Consider the following 15049-nt stretch of genomic DNA (forward strand, 5'->3'; position numbering starts at 1 on the left):
AGAGCCCTCAGTATAAGATAAGTGGTGGAGCCAGATATCTACATTAACCAATCAGAAGGGGAGCAGAGCCCTCCGTATAAGATAAGTGGTGGAGCCAGATATCTACATTAACAAATCAGAAGGGGAGCAGAGCCCTCAGTATAAGATAAGTGGTGGAGCCAGATTTCTACATTAACCTATCAGAAGGGGAGCAGAGCCCTCAGTATAAGATAAGTGGTGGAGCCAGATTTCTACATTAACCAATCAGAAGGGGAGCAGAGCCCTCAGTATAAGAGAAGTGGTGGAGCCAGATTTCTACATTAACCTATCAGAAGGGGAGCAGAGCCCTCAGTATAAGATAAGTGGTGGAGCCAGATATCTACATTAACCAATCAGAAGAGGAGCAGAGCCCTCAATATAAGATAAGTGGTGGAGCCAGATTTCTACATTAACCAATCAGAAGGGGAGCAGAGCCCTCAGTATAAGAGAAGTGGTGGAGCCATATATCTACATTAACAAATCAGAAGGGGAGCAGAGCCCTCAGTATAAGATAAGTGGTGGAGCCAGATTTCTACATTAACCTATCAGAAGGGGAGCAGAGCCCTCAGTATAAGATAAGTGGTGGAGCCAGATTTCTACATTAACCAATCAGAAGGGGAGCAGAGCCCTCAGTATAAGAGAAGTGGTGGAGCCAGATTTCTACATTAACCTATCAGAAGGGGAGCAGAGCCCTCAGTATAAGATAAGTGGTGGAGCCAGATATCTACATTAACCAATCAGAAGAGGAGCAGAGCCCTCAATATAAGATAAGTGGTGGAGCCAGATTTCTACATTAACCAATCAGAAGGGGAGCAGAGCCCTCAGTATAAGAGAAGTGGTGGAGCCATATATCTACATTAACCAATCAGAAGGGGAGCTGAGCCTTCAGTATAAGATAAGTGGTGGAGCCAGATTTCTACATTAACCATTCAGAAGGGGAGCAGAGCCCCCAGTATGAGATAAATGGTTAAGCCAGATTTCTACATTAACCAATCACGAAGCAGCAGAATACAAACATGTTTTCCTGACCCTATAGTGTTAAAAACACCATATAGCCCCCTGGACCCCTCATGCCTCCATAAATATAGCAAAATCTTACTGTATTCAAGCCTGAAGCTGTAACTCTGCATGCTGTATGCCTCAGAAAAACAAGCTGTCTGCTGACCTCATCAGAAGTGGTAGCCTGATCCAATCACAATGCTTCCCCATAGGATTGGCTGAGACTGACAAAGAGGCAGATCAGGGGCAGAGCCAGCACAATTCAAACACAGCCCTGGCCAATCAGCATCTCCTCATAGAGATGAATTGAATCAATGAATCTCTATGAGGAAAGTTCAGTGTCTGCATGCAGAGGGAAGAGATACTGAATGTTTGGATGCATTTTAGGCAGCCATGACCCAGGAAGGATCTATAACAGACATCTAAGGAGTGTCCAATGAAGTTATCACTAGGCTGTAATGTAAACACTGCATTTTCTCTGAAAAAGCCTGAAGGTAAGGATTTTACTCACCAGAACAAATTCAATAAGCTGTAGTTGTTCTGGTGACTATAGTGTCCCTTTAACCCCTTAAGGACCAAACTTCTGGAATAAAAGGGAATCATGACATGTCAAACATGTCATGTGTCCTTAAGGGGTTAATGCAGGTAAAGAGGTGGAGCCATGTACGGAGGAGACGCCACATGGAGAGAAAGGTGTGAATTAAGGTTGACTGTAGCTGTGATCTGATTAATTTCCTTTGTGTATCTGGGTAAGTTTGAATGTTTAATTTTCTTCAGTCATGATGGGCGAGAACTGCCAAGCTGCCCTTTTACTGGAGAACGTCAGACATGATATAGGAATGTGGGCATTTTTATTTCTGTGTGCAGAAGCAGGTTAAACATTTTTCGGTAAATCTATATTCAGTTAAATCTACCAGTGTAGTTGTTGAACACATGGGCTCAACACAACGTTACTACCTAGTAAGGGCCTTCTTCGTTATATATTAGGGCAAAACAAACACACTTATACTCCTATATATTTGCATTTGACACTTCTTTCTGGAGGGGGTCACCCACCAAGGTGCCAATTACTGGCTTTGAGATGCTTCAGATGTCAAGCCCTGAATAAAATCTGCATTATTCTTGCATTTCCAATTAAAAGAAAACCTTCAGACACCCCAAAATATGTGAGTTTGTAGCATAGGTATCTCTCCAGGTCTGATCAACTAAAAACCCTCGCCTCATCTGCAGCTACAACAATATTAATAATTACTATTTTTTATATAGCACCAACATGCTCCGCAGTGTTGCATTGAAATATAATTGTAAAGTATACGGTACAAACTAACTGAAGCAGCTCTAAGAATCCTTACTCAAACACTTTCTGATCCCCACAATGGACCTACTTAGTGCTACTTAGACGCCTGGTCTTAACACCTCCTCCTAAAAGTACATCAGTAATTAAGAGGGCATCTCTCTCCTGTTGCTGGGACAGAAAGGGTTACGCGTGCGCAGGACACACTTGGATACACAATGATCCAGGGAGCATGGTACAGGCATCCCAAAGGATGTCAATGGATGTACTTCTAGTTTTTAGAACCCACTGCTTGAGAAAACCTGTTGCAGTCCCATATTCTGTGTGATAATACAGGGGAAGATAGAGAATGGGACAATGGATTTGTCCATTCTCTACCGACACGTGTATTTTTAATGGTTAAAGACAGACAGACTGATGGAAATCCCAGGGAGAACACATCCCTCTTACCTTGCAGTTCTTGCCTTGCTGAATTGCCAAAATACGGGAAACACAAATAAACCAGCAGGATTAATCTCACAAACTGCAACTTTCCCATGCTGGAGCCAGACGGTGCACAGGGGAGACACGGGGGGAAGACTCGGGCTGAGGACAGGACAGTAGTGACACTAAGGTGTCAGTCACTCAGAGGCATCTCTCGCACACAGCTCTTTGTGCACAGTGCAAGGTTTGAATGACAGAGTCAGCTCTCTGTCTGGGTAAGTGTGAGTAACTCTCCCCCCCCCTCCTCTCCCACCCTCACCCTGCCTCTCCTCCTGCACACACACAGCACAGCCTGGGACACAGACTCCAACCAGGGATCCCTCCTAAGTGTTTACACTTTACATTCTTTGTGTAAATGGATGTTTAACCCCACGCCTGCCAGGAGATGGATAAGTGTGGGACGCAAGCAGTTGTCTCGCCGCTGAGTGACGCCATGAACAGGCGGGTTTGGAGACGGCTCATTATCAGTCCTGTGCCAAGTGAGGCTACGGGATAATAATATTTTCAGATGATTTAATACGTTTAGCTTCTACTAGTTTTCAATTCATTCCTGGGGTATTGTTATTGCTCGAGAGAGAATGACAAAGGTAATTCCTTGCAAGGGTACACCATCCGCCATAGCGAGAGGTTCACAGAGGGGTCAGTCTGTCTGGAGCTAATACCCAGAGACTCCTCTGGCATCAGATATTATAGGGAATTCATGCTGCCCAGCAGGGCACCTGTGCCACAACGCATGAGTTTTCAGCCAGGCTATGAGCCAACAGCAGCGTGGGTTCAAGTTTGGCTAAATATCCAGATTGTATAGAGCTCAATAATCCGGGCATTCGGTGTACATTAAAAAAAATAAAGAAAGGGCAATATGATGGATTAGTTGGTTAACACAGAAAATGTAGAAATAGTTCAAGCGTTAAACTTAATGATATGTTAACTCCGCATTTAATTCGTTCATAACATACAAAAAAATATCTACTCAATCTTTCAAAGTGAAAAAATTGACTCTAATTCCGCACCCATTCAATATGGAAGCCAAAAAGGGAAAAATGTCCAGCGCACGTCAATAGGTGAAAAAGTACTCCAAATTTATTGAGGTCTCCACAGCTAGCCAAACAACGTTTCAATCTAACAATAGGGCTTACTCAAGTTCTAAATAACTTTTTCACCTGTTGAATGGTGCCCGGCAATTATCTTTTTGGGTTTTTCATGCTTTCAAGGTTGATAAAATAAAAACAACTGACCAGGGTAACACGATCTTCTGTGTCTCAGGACATTGCTGAAAAGCAGGTAAATTAAATTGCATCTTTCCAGGTAAAGAATTTTCATTACATTTACACAATAAAAGTTACGCGCTGGCTGCCGGTAAGTTTGTTTTAGAAGACGATACTCGCAAAGTAAGCATTATTCAGAGCCTCTATGAGAGGCTAATGGACCACAGCAGGAATGCAGGTTCATCTGCCCCAGGGTAAGTGGACTCTTTGTCTCAGATTGTTGGGAAGAAGATTGGATTTCAGTGGAGAAGAGGTACAATTGCGTGATAACAGTTGAGTGTGAGTTCAGACCATTGCAACTTTATTAAATGGTGAACCTGAACAGCTTAACCTGTCAAGGACGAAGTATGAGGATAAACGCTGGAGATTCTACGCACAGCTATCTTGAGAAACAAAATATAATGACACGGTATAAACTGCAGAACTTTGAAAAATTTAAGTGTACACTAATTCAGCATTAAAGGAACACTCCAAACACCATAACCACTACAGCCAGCTGGCGATCTTCCAGCATCATTTTTCACACTTTAAGAAGGGTTCGACAATTTACTTGGGACACCAATTACATCTATTGGATTTTTCTACATAATTATTTTCTAGATATTTGCTTAAAGGTTGTCTTTTGTCTTTCATTTCTCAAGAATTCAGAGTTTAGTAAATAAGCCTTAAGTGATTTTCACATTTCAGGCCAAAGTAGCTGAACCAGAAAACATGTTCCAACTCTCAGCATGTTCTAAGCATTCTATAGCATCTATGCTATTTTGTCCTACAATTTGGAATAGCCCACTAGACTTGGAAGTGTAGATAACTCACCAGGGTACTTGTTAGGCCAAAACAGGCATGTTCGGAGAATAACTGCGTTGGCTAATTTATCTGATTTATTATTATTTCCTTCAACTCTCCATTTAGTGAATAAACTATTTAGCAAAAGCGAGACAATCACAGCAAGCGCCCTCTGAATACAGTTTCCCAGTTTCTCCACTTCCACACCTATCACAGATAAAAGCAACAAATAAGAATGCCCCTTACACAGTTAAAGGACCACTACAGGCACCCAGACCACTTCAGCTCAATGAAGTGGTTTGGGTGCCAGGTCCCCCTCGTTTTAAACCCTGCAGCTGAAAACATAGCAGTTTCAGTGAAACTGCTATGTTTACACTGCAGGGTTAATCCAGGCTCTAGTGGCTGTCTCCCTTACAGCCGCTAGAGGCCGCTTCCGCGATTTACACTGAGTAAATCGCACTTATTTGACGCTGGATGTCCTCACCGAGTCCAGTGTCAAAAAAGATGCTCATAGGGAAGCATTGAGTAATGCTTTCCTACGGGCGGGTTTGAATGCGCACGTGCCTCTGGCCGCGCATGTGCATTTGGCTCCACTCGGGAGCTGACATCAACGAAGGAGGAGAGGTCACCAGCGCCGAGGAAGCATGGCGCTAGATAAAGGTAAGTAAATAAATGGTTAATTAACCATTTATTCTCCACGGGATGTGACATTTGTATTCCTAACGCTATAGTGTTCCTTTAAACTACGATATAAAGTCTGGAATGATTCCTCTGAATTCATGATTACTTATAAGAGGAGCCTAGCAGTTTATCCACACAAGTCTGGACTGCTCCCAAAACAGTGTTGGATCACTATAGCAACACAAAGCATCAGATATAAACAGAGAAAAAAAGCCAAATTTCTCTGCTCAGCACGGCGCTGCTCCGACTGAACAATACACTGCATGTAGCCTGTGGCAGCCACGTGTGGACTCCGCAAATAACGGCACACACATATTCTGCACAGAATAGTAATGATTATCCCTTTATTAGTGGTGATGGTGCGGGGGGTGGAGGGGGAGTGAAACAGCGCTGTGGTCTTGTCCACATACGGGCAGTTTATTGAAAAGGAGACAAGGTGGGCTCTTAACATACGATTAAGAAGTATTCATGGAGAGAAAATGCCTTTCCTTTTCCAGAAAGATTTGCATACCTTCCAGGTGAGGTCACGGCACAGCGACTTGTAGGAACACAACTGAGCCTCGGGCCTATTTAATTAGTTTATTTCCAGTCACTTTGTCGTTTCTAGACAGGCAATAAGCTCAAGTAGCAGTCAATTCTAATAAACTGCCTTTTCCAAAAACCCTGTTACACTTTGGAAATTAACTGCTTGAAGGAACACGGGAAAAGACTCATGACCCAGTTCTAGAACTGTTTGTTTCCTTTGGGAAAGCGATCAGGGTTATTCACTCAAATGTGAGTTGTATGGAAGTCATATTTTACACCAAAATACCTGAAATGGTTATTTTGGCCTCAATTTGTAAATTCACTGACGGTACTCACTTACCTTTGACGGTGTCACTTACCTTTGTCGGGCACTCATGTTCCTTCCAGTCTCAGTTGCTGTGATAACACAGAAATTCGGCATAGGTTGCGGCCGGGCCCGCGCGGTGTAATCACCAGGGGAGGGGCCCACAAATCAGTTTTCGCACCGGGGCCCCATGGATTGTGTGTACGCCACTGGTGTCTGTATGTGTGTTAGTGTATCTATCTGTGTGTCTGCATGTGTGCCATTTTGTGCCCCTATGTATCTTTAAGTGTATCAGTGTTTGTATTTGTATGAGTGTCGTGTGTGTCTGTGTATCTGTGTTCCTGTGTATCTGCATGTGTGTCTGTGTATTTATATGTGTGTTAGTGTGTGTACCTGGATGTCTGTTAATATGTGTATATGTATGTGTGTCTGTGTGCAGTGGTGTATCCTGGTTTTGTGCTGCCCTAGGCAGGACAAAACTCAGGCGCCCCCCCTCCCCCCGCGCCACCCCCACCCAACCTTTCCCCCCGCCCCGCATTCTAAATACACACACATTCACTGACAGATACGCATACACTAACTAACAGAAACACACACACTAACAGACACACTCACACTCAGTAACAGACACACACTAACAGACACACACTCACTCACTAGCAGACACAAACTAGCAGACACACACTCACTAACATACACACACACTCACAGGCAAACACACACTAACAGACACACACAGTCAGACACACACACTAACAGACACACACACTAAGACACAGACACACACACTAAGACACAGACACACACACTAACAGACACACACACTAACAGACACAGACACACTAACAGACACACACACTAACAGACACACACACACTAACAGACACAGACAGAAACACTAACAGACACAAACACTAACAGACACACACACTGACACACAGACACACTGACACACAGACACACACACTAACAGACACAGACACTAACAGACACACACTCACCCACCCACATTAACACATTTTTTGTAAAAAAAATGTAACATATTTTTTTGTAAAAATTTTTTAACACATTTTTTAAAAAAAAATTTTTAACACATTTTTTGTAAAAATATTTTAACATATTTTTTTTAAATTTATTTTTAAGACTTTTTTAAATTTATTTTTAACACATTTTTTTTGTATTTATTTTTAACACATTTTTTATTTTTTTATTTAACACCCCCCCCCCCCCCCAGCCTCCTTACCTTTGGGAATGCTGGGGAGGGGGGCTGTCTCTTCCTCCCTGGTGGTCCAGTGGCTGCTGGGCGATCGGGCGGCACTGCCTGGCGGGCGGGCAGCCGGCCGGCCGGCAAGGGAGCACTTCCCCTGAGCTGTCTGCTCAGCTCCCTCGCCAGCCTCAGAGTGAGGCTGGGAGCCGGAATATGACGTCATATTCCGGCTCCGCCTCCCAGCCTCACTCTGCGGCTGGCGAGGGAGCTGAGCAGACAGCTCAGGGGAAGTGCTCCCTCGCCGGCCGCCCGCCCGCCAGGCAGGCAGGCAGTGCCGCCCGATCGCCCAGCAGCCCGCCGGCATGTCTGTTAGCCGCAAGGCTAACAAGACATTTGCCTTGGGCATTTGGGGGCGGCTTTTTTTGCCGCCCCCTGGAAAATGCCGCCCAAGGCAAATGCCTTGTTTGCCTCGCGGCTAATACGCCCCTGTCTGTGTGTGCACCTGTATGTCTGGGAATCTGTATGTCTGTCAGTGTGTGTATGTGTATAAATGTATATGTGCATACATATACACACCCCTACATTCAAACTTCAACACTACATAGAGACACACACCAGCATTCAAAGGCAAACACTACACACAAGTAAAACACTGCTGTCAAATGGCGACAGTATGTAGAAACACAACACTATTATACACAAATACACCCCTACATTCACACACACATTTAGTGCATACAAAACATGATTACATACAAACACTGCTCCCTGCTAAATACAACCCTGCAAGAATTGTCAAATAGTAGATCCCCAGCTGGCAAAGCATTGTGGGAGTTGTACAACAGATGGGTATGTTCTTTTTTCCCATCCCCGCCACTGTTACCGTTGCATGGCACCCGTGAACTCCTGTCATAGTAACCACTACAGCGTCATGGCATCGTAACCACAAAGTTCTCGAGCTGTGTCCTGGTAAGGCAGTGTTTTCTTCTATGGATGGTGAGCAAGTAATGGGAGACTTGGCAATGTGTCAAAAGATGAGAGAAGGTAAGTGGCATCTCCAGAAGCAATGAGCGAAGAGCTAACACCATGCTCTCAGAATATATAATTATGTGTATTTATATGTTCCGTCCTTGGAAGGAGCTGTGTTAGGAGAATACGTTGCATGTTAGCTGTAACAAACTCCCTTTTTCCAGTGAGTTTGCCACGAGTTCCTGGAGGAGCCTGCTTCCCAGCCTCCTGCCCACAGACTATGGACCCCGTGAAATATAATGTAAAAGTCTCTGTTCGTGCAATTGGGATTATATGGTTTGGTTACTGAATAACCGCATGAACCGGAGTCCACCCTGGAGCTTGTTCACACCTCTTACCAACTTGAAACGTTTCTCACCGCAGTGTTCTAAGTGTTCGTCTGGGTGGCCGCAATTCCTATGGACAACCACGAGGTGGCGGCCATCTTGTTCACAGCTGTTTTTGGGCATGAATCTCATGGAACTAACATCGGACACAGAAACTCCCAAACACCACTGGACTTGTATCATCGCCTGCGTTCGGTTCTATTTAACTTAGAAGGGCACTATTCGGTGAAATCGTTCGTCTGGATGAGGGGAACAAGCTCCAGGGTAAGACTATTGACTCTGTTTGGTAGTTTGTTCATTTTCAAACTACTGAACTAGACCGACCATAAGTCCTGATTCTCTGGAACTGTTTTGGGCATGGGACCATGCCTGCGGTCGGTCAAATAAATGACTTCCAGGAAATTCCTAAACCCCTGAACTGATCTGGGTGATTTTTGGATATGTTGGTCACTCAGATCACGGCTATCATGGGATGTAACTTTTGTGGGGTTTTATGTAATTTTCAAGAATTTTTTTTTTTTTCATAAAAATGTGTGTTTTGTGTTTGGAGATAATTGAGTTTAGTATAAGTGCTTGACTCAATTATCTCCCAGGTACAGAGGAGGGATTAACCTATTATGTGTGGGAGTGTCCTGGATCTGAGAGCCAATGTGATTGTGTAATTGTTTATACTGTGGTTTATTCTCAGATCCAGGGGGAGTGCCCCTTGCATGGGGACATGCATATAAGGCCACTTGTGGCTGCCATTAAATCACTCCAGCTTGCACTCCAAAACTGTGTGTCGTCCTGTTATTGGAGGGAATGAAGATTTAACCCCTGTGTCTGCTGTTCCAGCTTGCAGGAGATTCAACTGGGAAAGTCCTTGTAAGGACTAGAGCTCCCAAGACTGAGTGTTGTCCAGTGCCGTCAGAGCGAATTCACCATTCGGATTCAGGAAGGAGTGGTTCCAGGGCCCCAGTCAAGCCACGGTGACTATGGGCAGAAGTGTTGCGGTTTGTACCCTGTTCCAGCTAGGAAGCGGTCTATGGCGGAGGTACCCAGCCAGGGGTACAGAGAGCTCAGTTACATTAGCTTTAGACTACGTATGCTTAAACTCCTTTACTGTGTTAACCTCTACCACTTCATCTGGAAGGCTATTCCATGCATCCACTACCCTCTCAGTAAAGTAATACTTCCGGATATTATTTTTAAACCTTTGTCCCTCTATTTTAAGACTATGTCCTCTTGTTGTGGTAGTTTTTCTTATTTTAAATATAGTCTCCTCCTTTACTGTGTTGATTGCCTTTATGTATTTAAATGTTTCTATCATATCCCCCCTGTCTCGTCTTTCCTCCAAGCTATACATGTTAAGATCCTTTAACCTTTCCTGGTAAGTTTTATCCTGCAATCCATGAACCAGTTTAGTAGCCCTTCTTTGAACTCTATCTAAGGTATCAATATCCTTCTGAAGATAGGGTCTCCAGTACTGTGTACAGTACTCCAAGTGAGGTCTCACCAGTGTTCTGTACAATGGCATGAGCACTTCCCTCTTTCTACTGCTAATACCTCTCCCTATACAACCAAGCATTCTGCTAGCATTTCCTGCTGCTCTATTACATTGTCTGCCTACCTTTAAGACATCAGAAATAATCACCCCTAAATCCCTTTCCTCAGATGTTGAGTTTTAAACCTTGTGTTTTAAACCTTGGGTTTTAAACCTTAGACTGCTGGGGAGGCACCAGGGAGCAAGCCATAGTGGTTAGGGTGCTTGGAGTGTTACTGTCAGACATTGCATTATTTTCCAGTTGTCTTTAAAGGGTTACTCCAACCCTTATAAAACAATATTTATTTTAATTTATATTGCCCTATTGCGCTCTGACAATGTTTACATTTGTTACCAGTGTGTTGTGCATGTTGATGACAGGCGTAAAATATATACGGTTTTGACATTAGGCATCCCTGAACAGGCCAATGCAACATTCCTGAGCATTTTTTGCAGTGTGGCAGGGTACATTATCCTGCTGAAAGAGGCCACTGTCTTCAGGAAACACCATTGCCATGAGAGAAGGTAAGTGGCATCTCCAGAAGCAATGAGCGAAGAGCTAACACCATGCTCTCAGAATATATAATTATGTGTATTTATATGTTCCGTCCTTGGAAGGAGCTGTGTTCGGAGAATACGTTGCATGTTAGCTGTGACAAACTCCCCTTTTCCAGTGAGTTTGCCATGAGTTCCTGGAGGAGCCTGCTTCCCAGCCTCGTGCCCACAGACTATGGACCCCGTGAAATATAATGTAAAAGTCTCTGTTCGTGCAATTGACATTATATGGTTCGGTTACTGAACAACCGCACGGGGGTCTGCAACAATCTCTAGATAGGTGGTACATATCAAAGTCACATCCATATGAATGCCAGCACCCAACGTTTCCCAGCAGAAAACCTCCTCCGCTGACCTGTCTTCTTCCCATAGTGCATCCTGCAGTCATCTCTTCCCCGGGTAAACGTTGACGCACATTGGGCCATTCATCTAATCTAAAAGAAAACTTGATTCATCAGACCAGGCAACCTTCTTCCATGGTTCCATGATCCTATTCTGATGCTCAAGTCCCCAATGAAAGCACTTTTGGCGATGTACAGTGGTCATCAGGGGCATTCGCAAACTGCAATGCACTGTGTGATCTGACACCTTTCTATCATTACGTTTTTCAGCAATTTGAGCTACGGTATCTCTTCTGTGTGATCACTCCCCACGTGCATCAGCAAACTTTGGGTGCCCATGGCCCTGACATTGGTTCACGGGTTGTCAATCCTTGCATCACTTTTGGTAGGTACTAAGCAATGCATACCGGAAACACCCTACAAGACATGCCGTTTTGGAGATGCTCTTACCCAATCATCTTGTCATCACTATTTGGCCCTTGTCAGACTCACTCTCAGATATTTTCACTTGCCCATTTTTCCTGCCTCCAACATATGAAATCTAAGAAATTACTGTTTACTTACTGCCTAATATATCCCAACCCCTGACAGGTGGCACTGTGATATCATCAATGCTATTCACTTCACCTGTCAGTGGTTTTAATGTTATAGCTGTTCAGTGTATATTAAACTCTTGCTTAACCCCTTAAGGACACATGACCTGTGTGAAATGTCATGATTCCCTTTTATTCCAGATGTTTGGTCCTTAAGGGGTTAAGTTCACAAGATTTTTTTTAATATTATTGCTTACATTTTTCTTATATTTATCAAATATGCGAGGGATCTGAAAAATACATTTCAGTTTTATAAATTGACATTATTCTATGCTGGAACAGAGTGCAGCCATCTTGGGTTCCTGTCAATCATTGTAAGATCAGTTTTTTTTGGCATTTAACATAATATGTGGAAGTGGGGTCCAGAAAGAAATGGTTTCTCCTTCGTATTTGCAATGGGTGTCCTGACTGTGACACAGCCTAGCTGCTACTACAATTAGTGTCTCATCCTCTGCCTCCCCCATAGTGGTGGATGTGTATGATGTGTATTAGTGTACTGGCTGTGTGTTATGTCTATGCGGGCAGCTGAGTATGTATACAGTTTGTGCTTGTTGTGTGTGATGCATGTGCTGGGTAGTGGGTGTGTTGGCTGAGTATAATTTGTTGAGATGTTTTTTACTCTACTCCAGCAGGGATAGGACTATGATCTCTGCTGGTCCATTGGTGGTTCTGTATTCCTGATGGTCCAGTGGGAGATAATCCTAGTCACAAGGTCCTGATTCCCTTGTGGACCAGCAGAGTTAAATTCCCTGGTGGGGCCAGTGAGTAATCCCTTGTTCTGGTCTGGCACTCAATGATTAGACAGAGAGCAGGCTTAGGAGCGCCATAACATGAGGGAGCACTTCAAGTGTAATGCGTCCATTGAAAGTGCTGACTACCCGCATCCTGCTGGTGAATTTACAAGGGGAACTCAATGGGGAAACTTCCCCCCTTGTAACATGTACCAGGACCCATTCGCAAGATACACACGTTATCAAGTGAGGGTGAAGTGGCCAGGCCAAGTCCAGGGCCCTAGGTGGATGCTACTCCGCTGAATTTGTCGGTAGCTTAGCCTACTTGTGAAGATAAGACGTTATTTGGTTGACATTTCCAGTTTAGAAATGCACATGGAATTAGTTTTATATAAGTCTGGAATAAAAATGTCATTATTAGGCCCATTATAAACTCCAGCTCCAGGCTCATAAAATCCATAATCCAATATTAATATTAAATACTACAATGCTATAAATGAATGCATTTATTTATAACATTGGAGCAGTGTAAAGTTAACTGAGCCCCACTTCCCTTTAGAGAGATCGTCAGTAATGATGGTCTTCCCACAATCCAATGCTTCTCATAGAGAAGGATGCATGTGCGATAATGGTCACCCTGCGTCAGCAATGCTTTTCACAGAGCTAGGGCACAAAGCAGTCAATAAGGAGCTTTATAAAAAATACAAACTTCTCTTGAAATCTGCACTTTCAACACTTTTTTATAAAGTAAGAAAAAGGTTATGAATGATATCTTAAATCCAAGCACCATAATCACTACTGAAGTGGTGACAGGAGTGCCGTGGCTTCCTCAATTGTAAGGAGTTTAAACCATTTTAGAATGGCATGATTTCTTCTGACGTCCAGTACTTCCGATGGAGAGCAGGAAGATCCTGAACTAAGCCAGCTCATTGGCTGAGAACAAGAGCTGATCGCTCTCACCTGAACCACTAGGTTTAGCTCAAACACAGGGCGTCTGGCTCTCTGATGGAAGCAGTGCACACGGAAGTGGTGACCGGCGGAGACCAGTTTAGAACTCAAACTGTTCAAAACCAGTTTGAGTACTTAAAATTGGGGTGAGGGGTGCCAGGGCAATCCTATCATCATAAACGTCACCGCATTTTGTAGTGGTTATGGTGCTTGGAATGTTACCCTTAAAAGACTTCAGCAACATGACATGCTTTAGGGGTTTGGAATGTTCCTTTAAAATAATCTGTTTTCTTTCTAGATAATTACCAGGCAAAATTATTCCACAGGTCAATAGTTATGTCATATAAAAATATTAGTATAGGACAAGTTTAATGACAACCACAGTAGTACCGGGAAGTATTTTAATTATTGTTCATATCATTACACTGGAGATATCCACGTTTTACATTCACACTTGCATTATTACTGTGATGTAATTCCAGTAAAATACAAGTTTAGCAGGCTAAGATTGCCACAAGGCATATGTATGTATATGTGTTTGTAGTATCAGTTAGTTAATAACACGTAGCTAAGATACTGTCATCACTGTACTGACCAGGTGCAGGAATGTAAGAACTGGAATTACGCGTCCCTCTCCTTTGTATCAGATGAGCCACGTGGTTAGACCGGATGGATGAGTTTAGACTCTATTCATTAAATAGGTTAAGGGTATGTGTGGGTGTAGTTAATTGTGGGAGGAGCTACAGTGCTATATAAGGAATGTACTCTATGTATTCAGTACTCAGACTTTGCTGTATTTTGGTGACGCTAGTCCCTCTGAGTCCCGATCGGTGATCCAATAAAGAATCTCTTCCTTCCTGAAGAAACCTGTGTCCATCTCTCTGTGCTTGGCTTCCGTCAGTTTCTCCGGTATCATTTGGTGCATTGGCCGGGAAGCTCATCGTTCAACGGTAGCTGAGAGGCAGAGGCGTGAGACGGTCTATCTTTGCCCACGTTCTCTACGGCTGCACCCCTGAACTTCTGCGTGGACCTCCCTTCGTCTCGGCGCCACTGGTCTGTTGTCCAGGAGATCATCGGCCTCTACGTGAGAAGTGCTGGGGTGTCCCCGTCGATGAGTGTGAACTCAGGTTCAGGAACGAGGAGGTAAGATAACTGCTGTTTTAGACGGCAGGACCCGCTAGGGGTATACCGATTGTGCGGTAGGCCCAAAGGGGTTTTTGAATCTGTATCTGCCCCCTCTGTCGGAGGGAAGGAGCGAAGGCGCACCGCTCGATCGAACGCTCTTTAGTCAGACCGTTTGATTTGGTTAGTCAGGCGGGGTCCTGGTGTAAGATAGCCCTAGCCGGACACCGGTGTCTTGTCTAGACTAGCGTTCTAGGGTGTATATTACGTTCGCTAGGTCGGAGGGACCGGGAGACTAAGCGGCGCCTGTGTAAATTCGGTTC

At 44.0% G+C, this 15049-nt stretch overlaps 1 protein-coding gene across 1 annotated transcript in view; it reads right to left on the reverse strand.

Moving 5' to 3' along the window:
• THBS3 (thrombospondin 3) overlaps positions 1-3014 on the reverse strand; it is a 74621-nt gene extending 71607 nt beyond the window's left edge. The window contains exon 1 of the mRNA XM_063439396.1: positions 2762-3014. Coding sequence (XP_063295466.1) covers positions 2762-2849 — 88 coding nt within the window. The 5' untranslated portion in view covers positions 2850-3014. The remainder of the gene's footprint in view (positions 1-2761) is intronic.
• Positions 3015-15049: the final 12035 nt, after the last annotated feature.

Source organism: Pelobates fuscus, chromosome 13, assembly GCF_036172605.1.
Source record: "Pelobates fuscus isolate aPelFus1 chromosome 13, aPelFus1.pri, whole genome shotgun sequence".
NCBI classification, from domain to species: domain Eukaryota; kingdom Metazoa; phylum Chordata; class Amphibia; order Anura; family Pelobatidae; genus Pelobates; species Pelobates fuscus.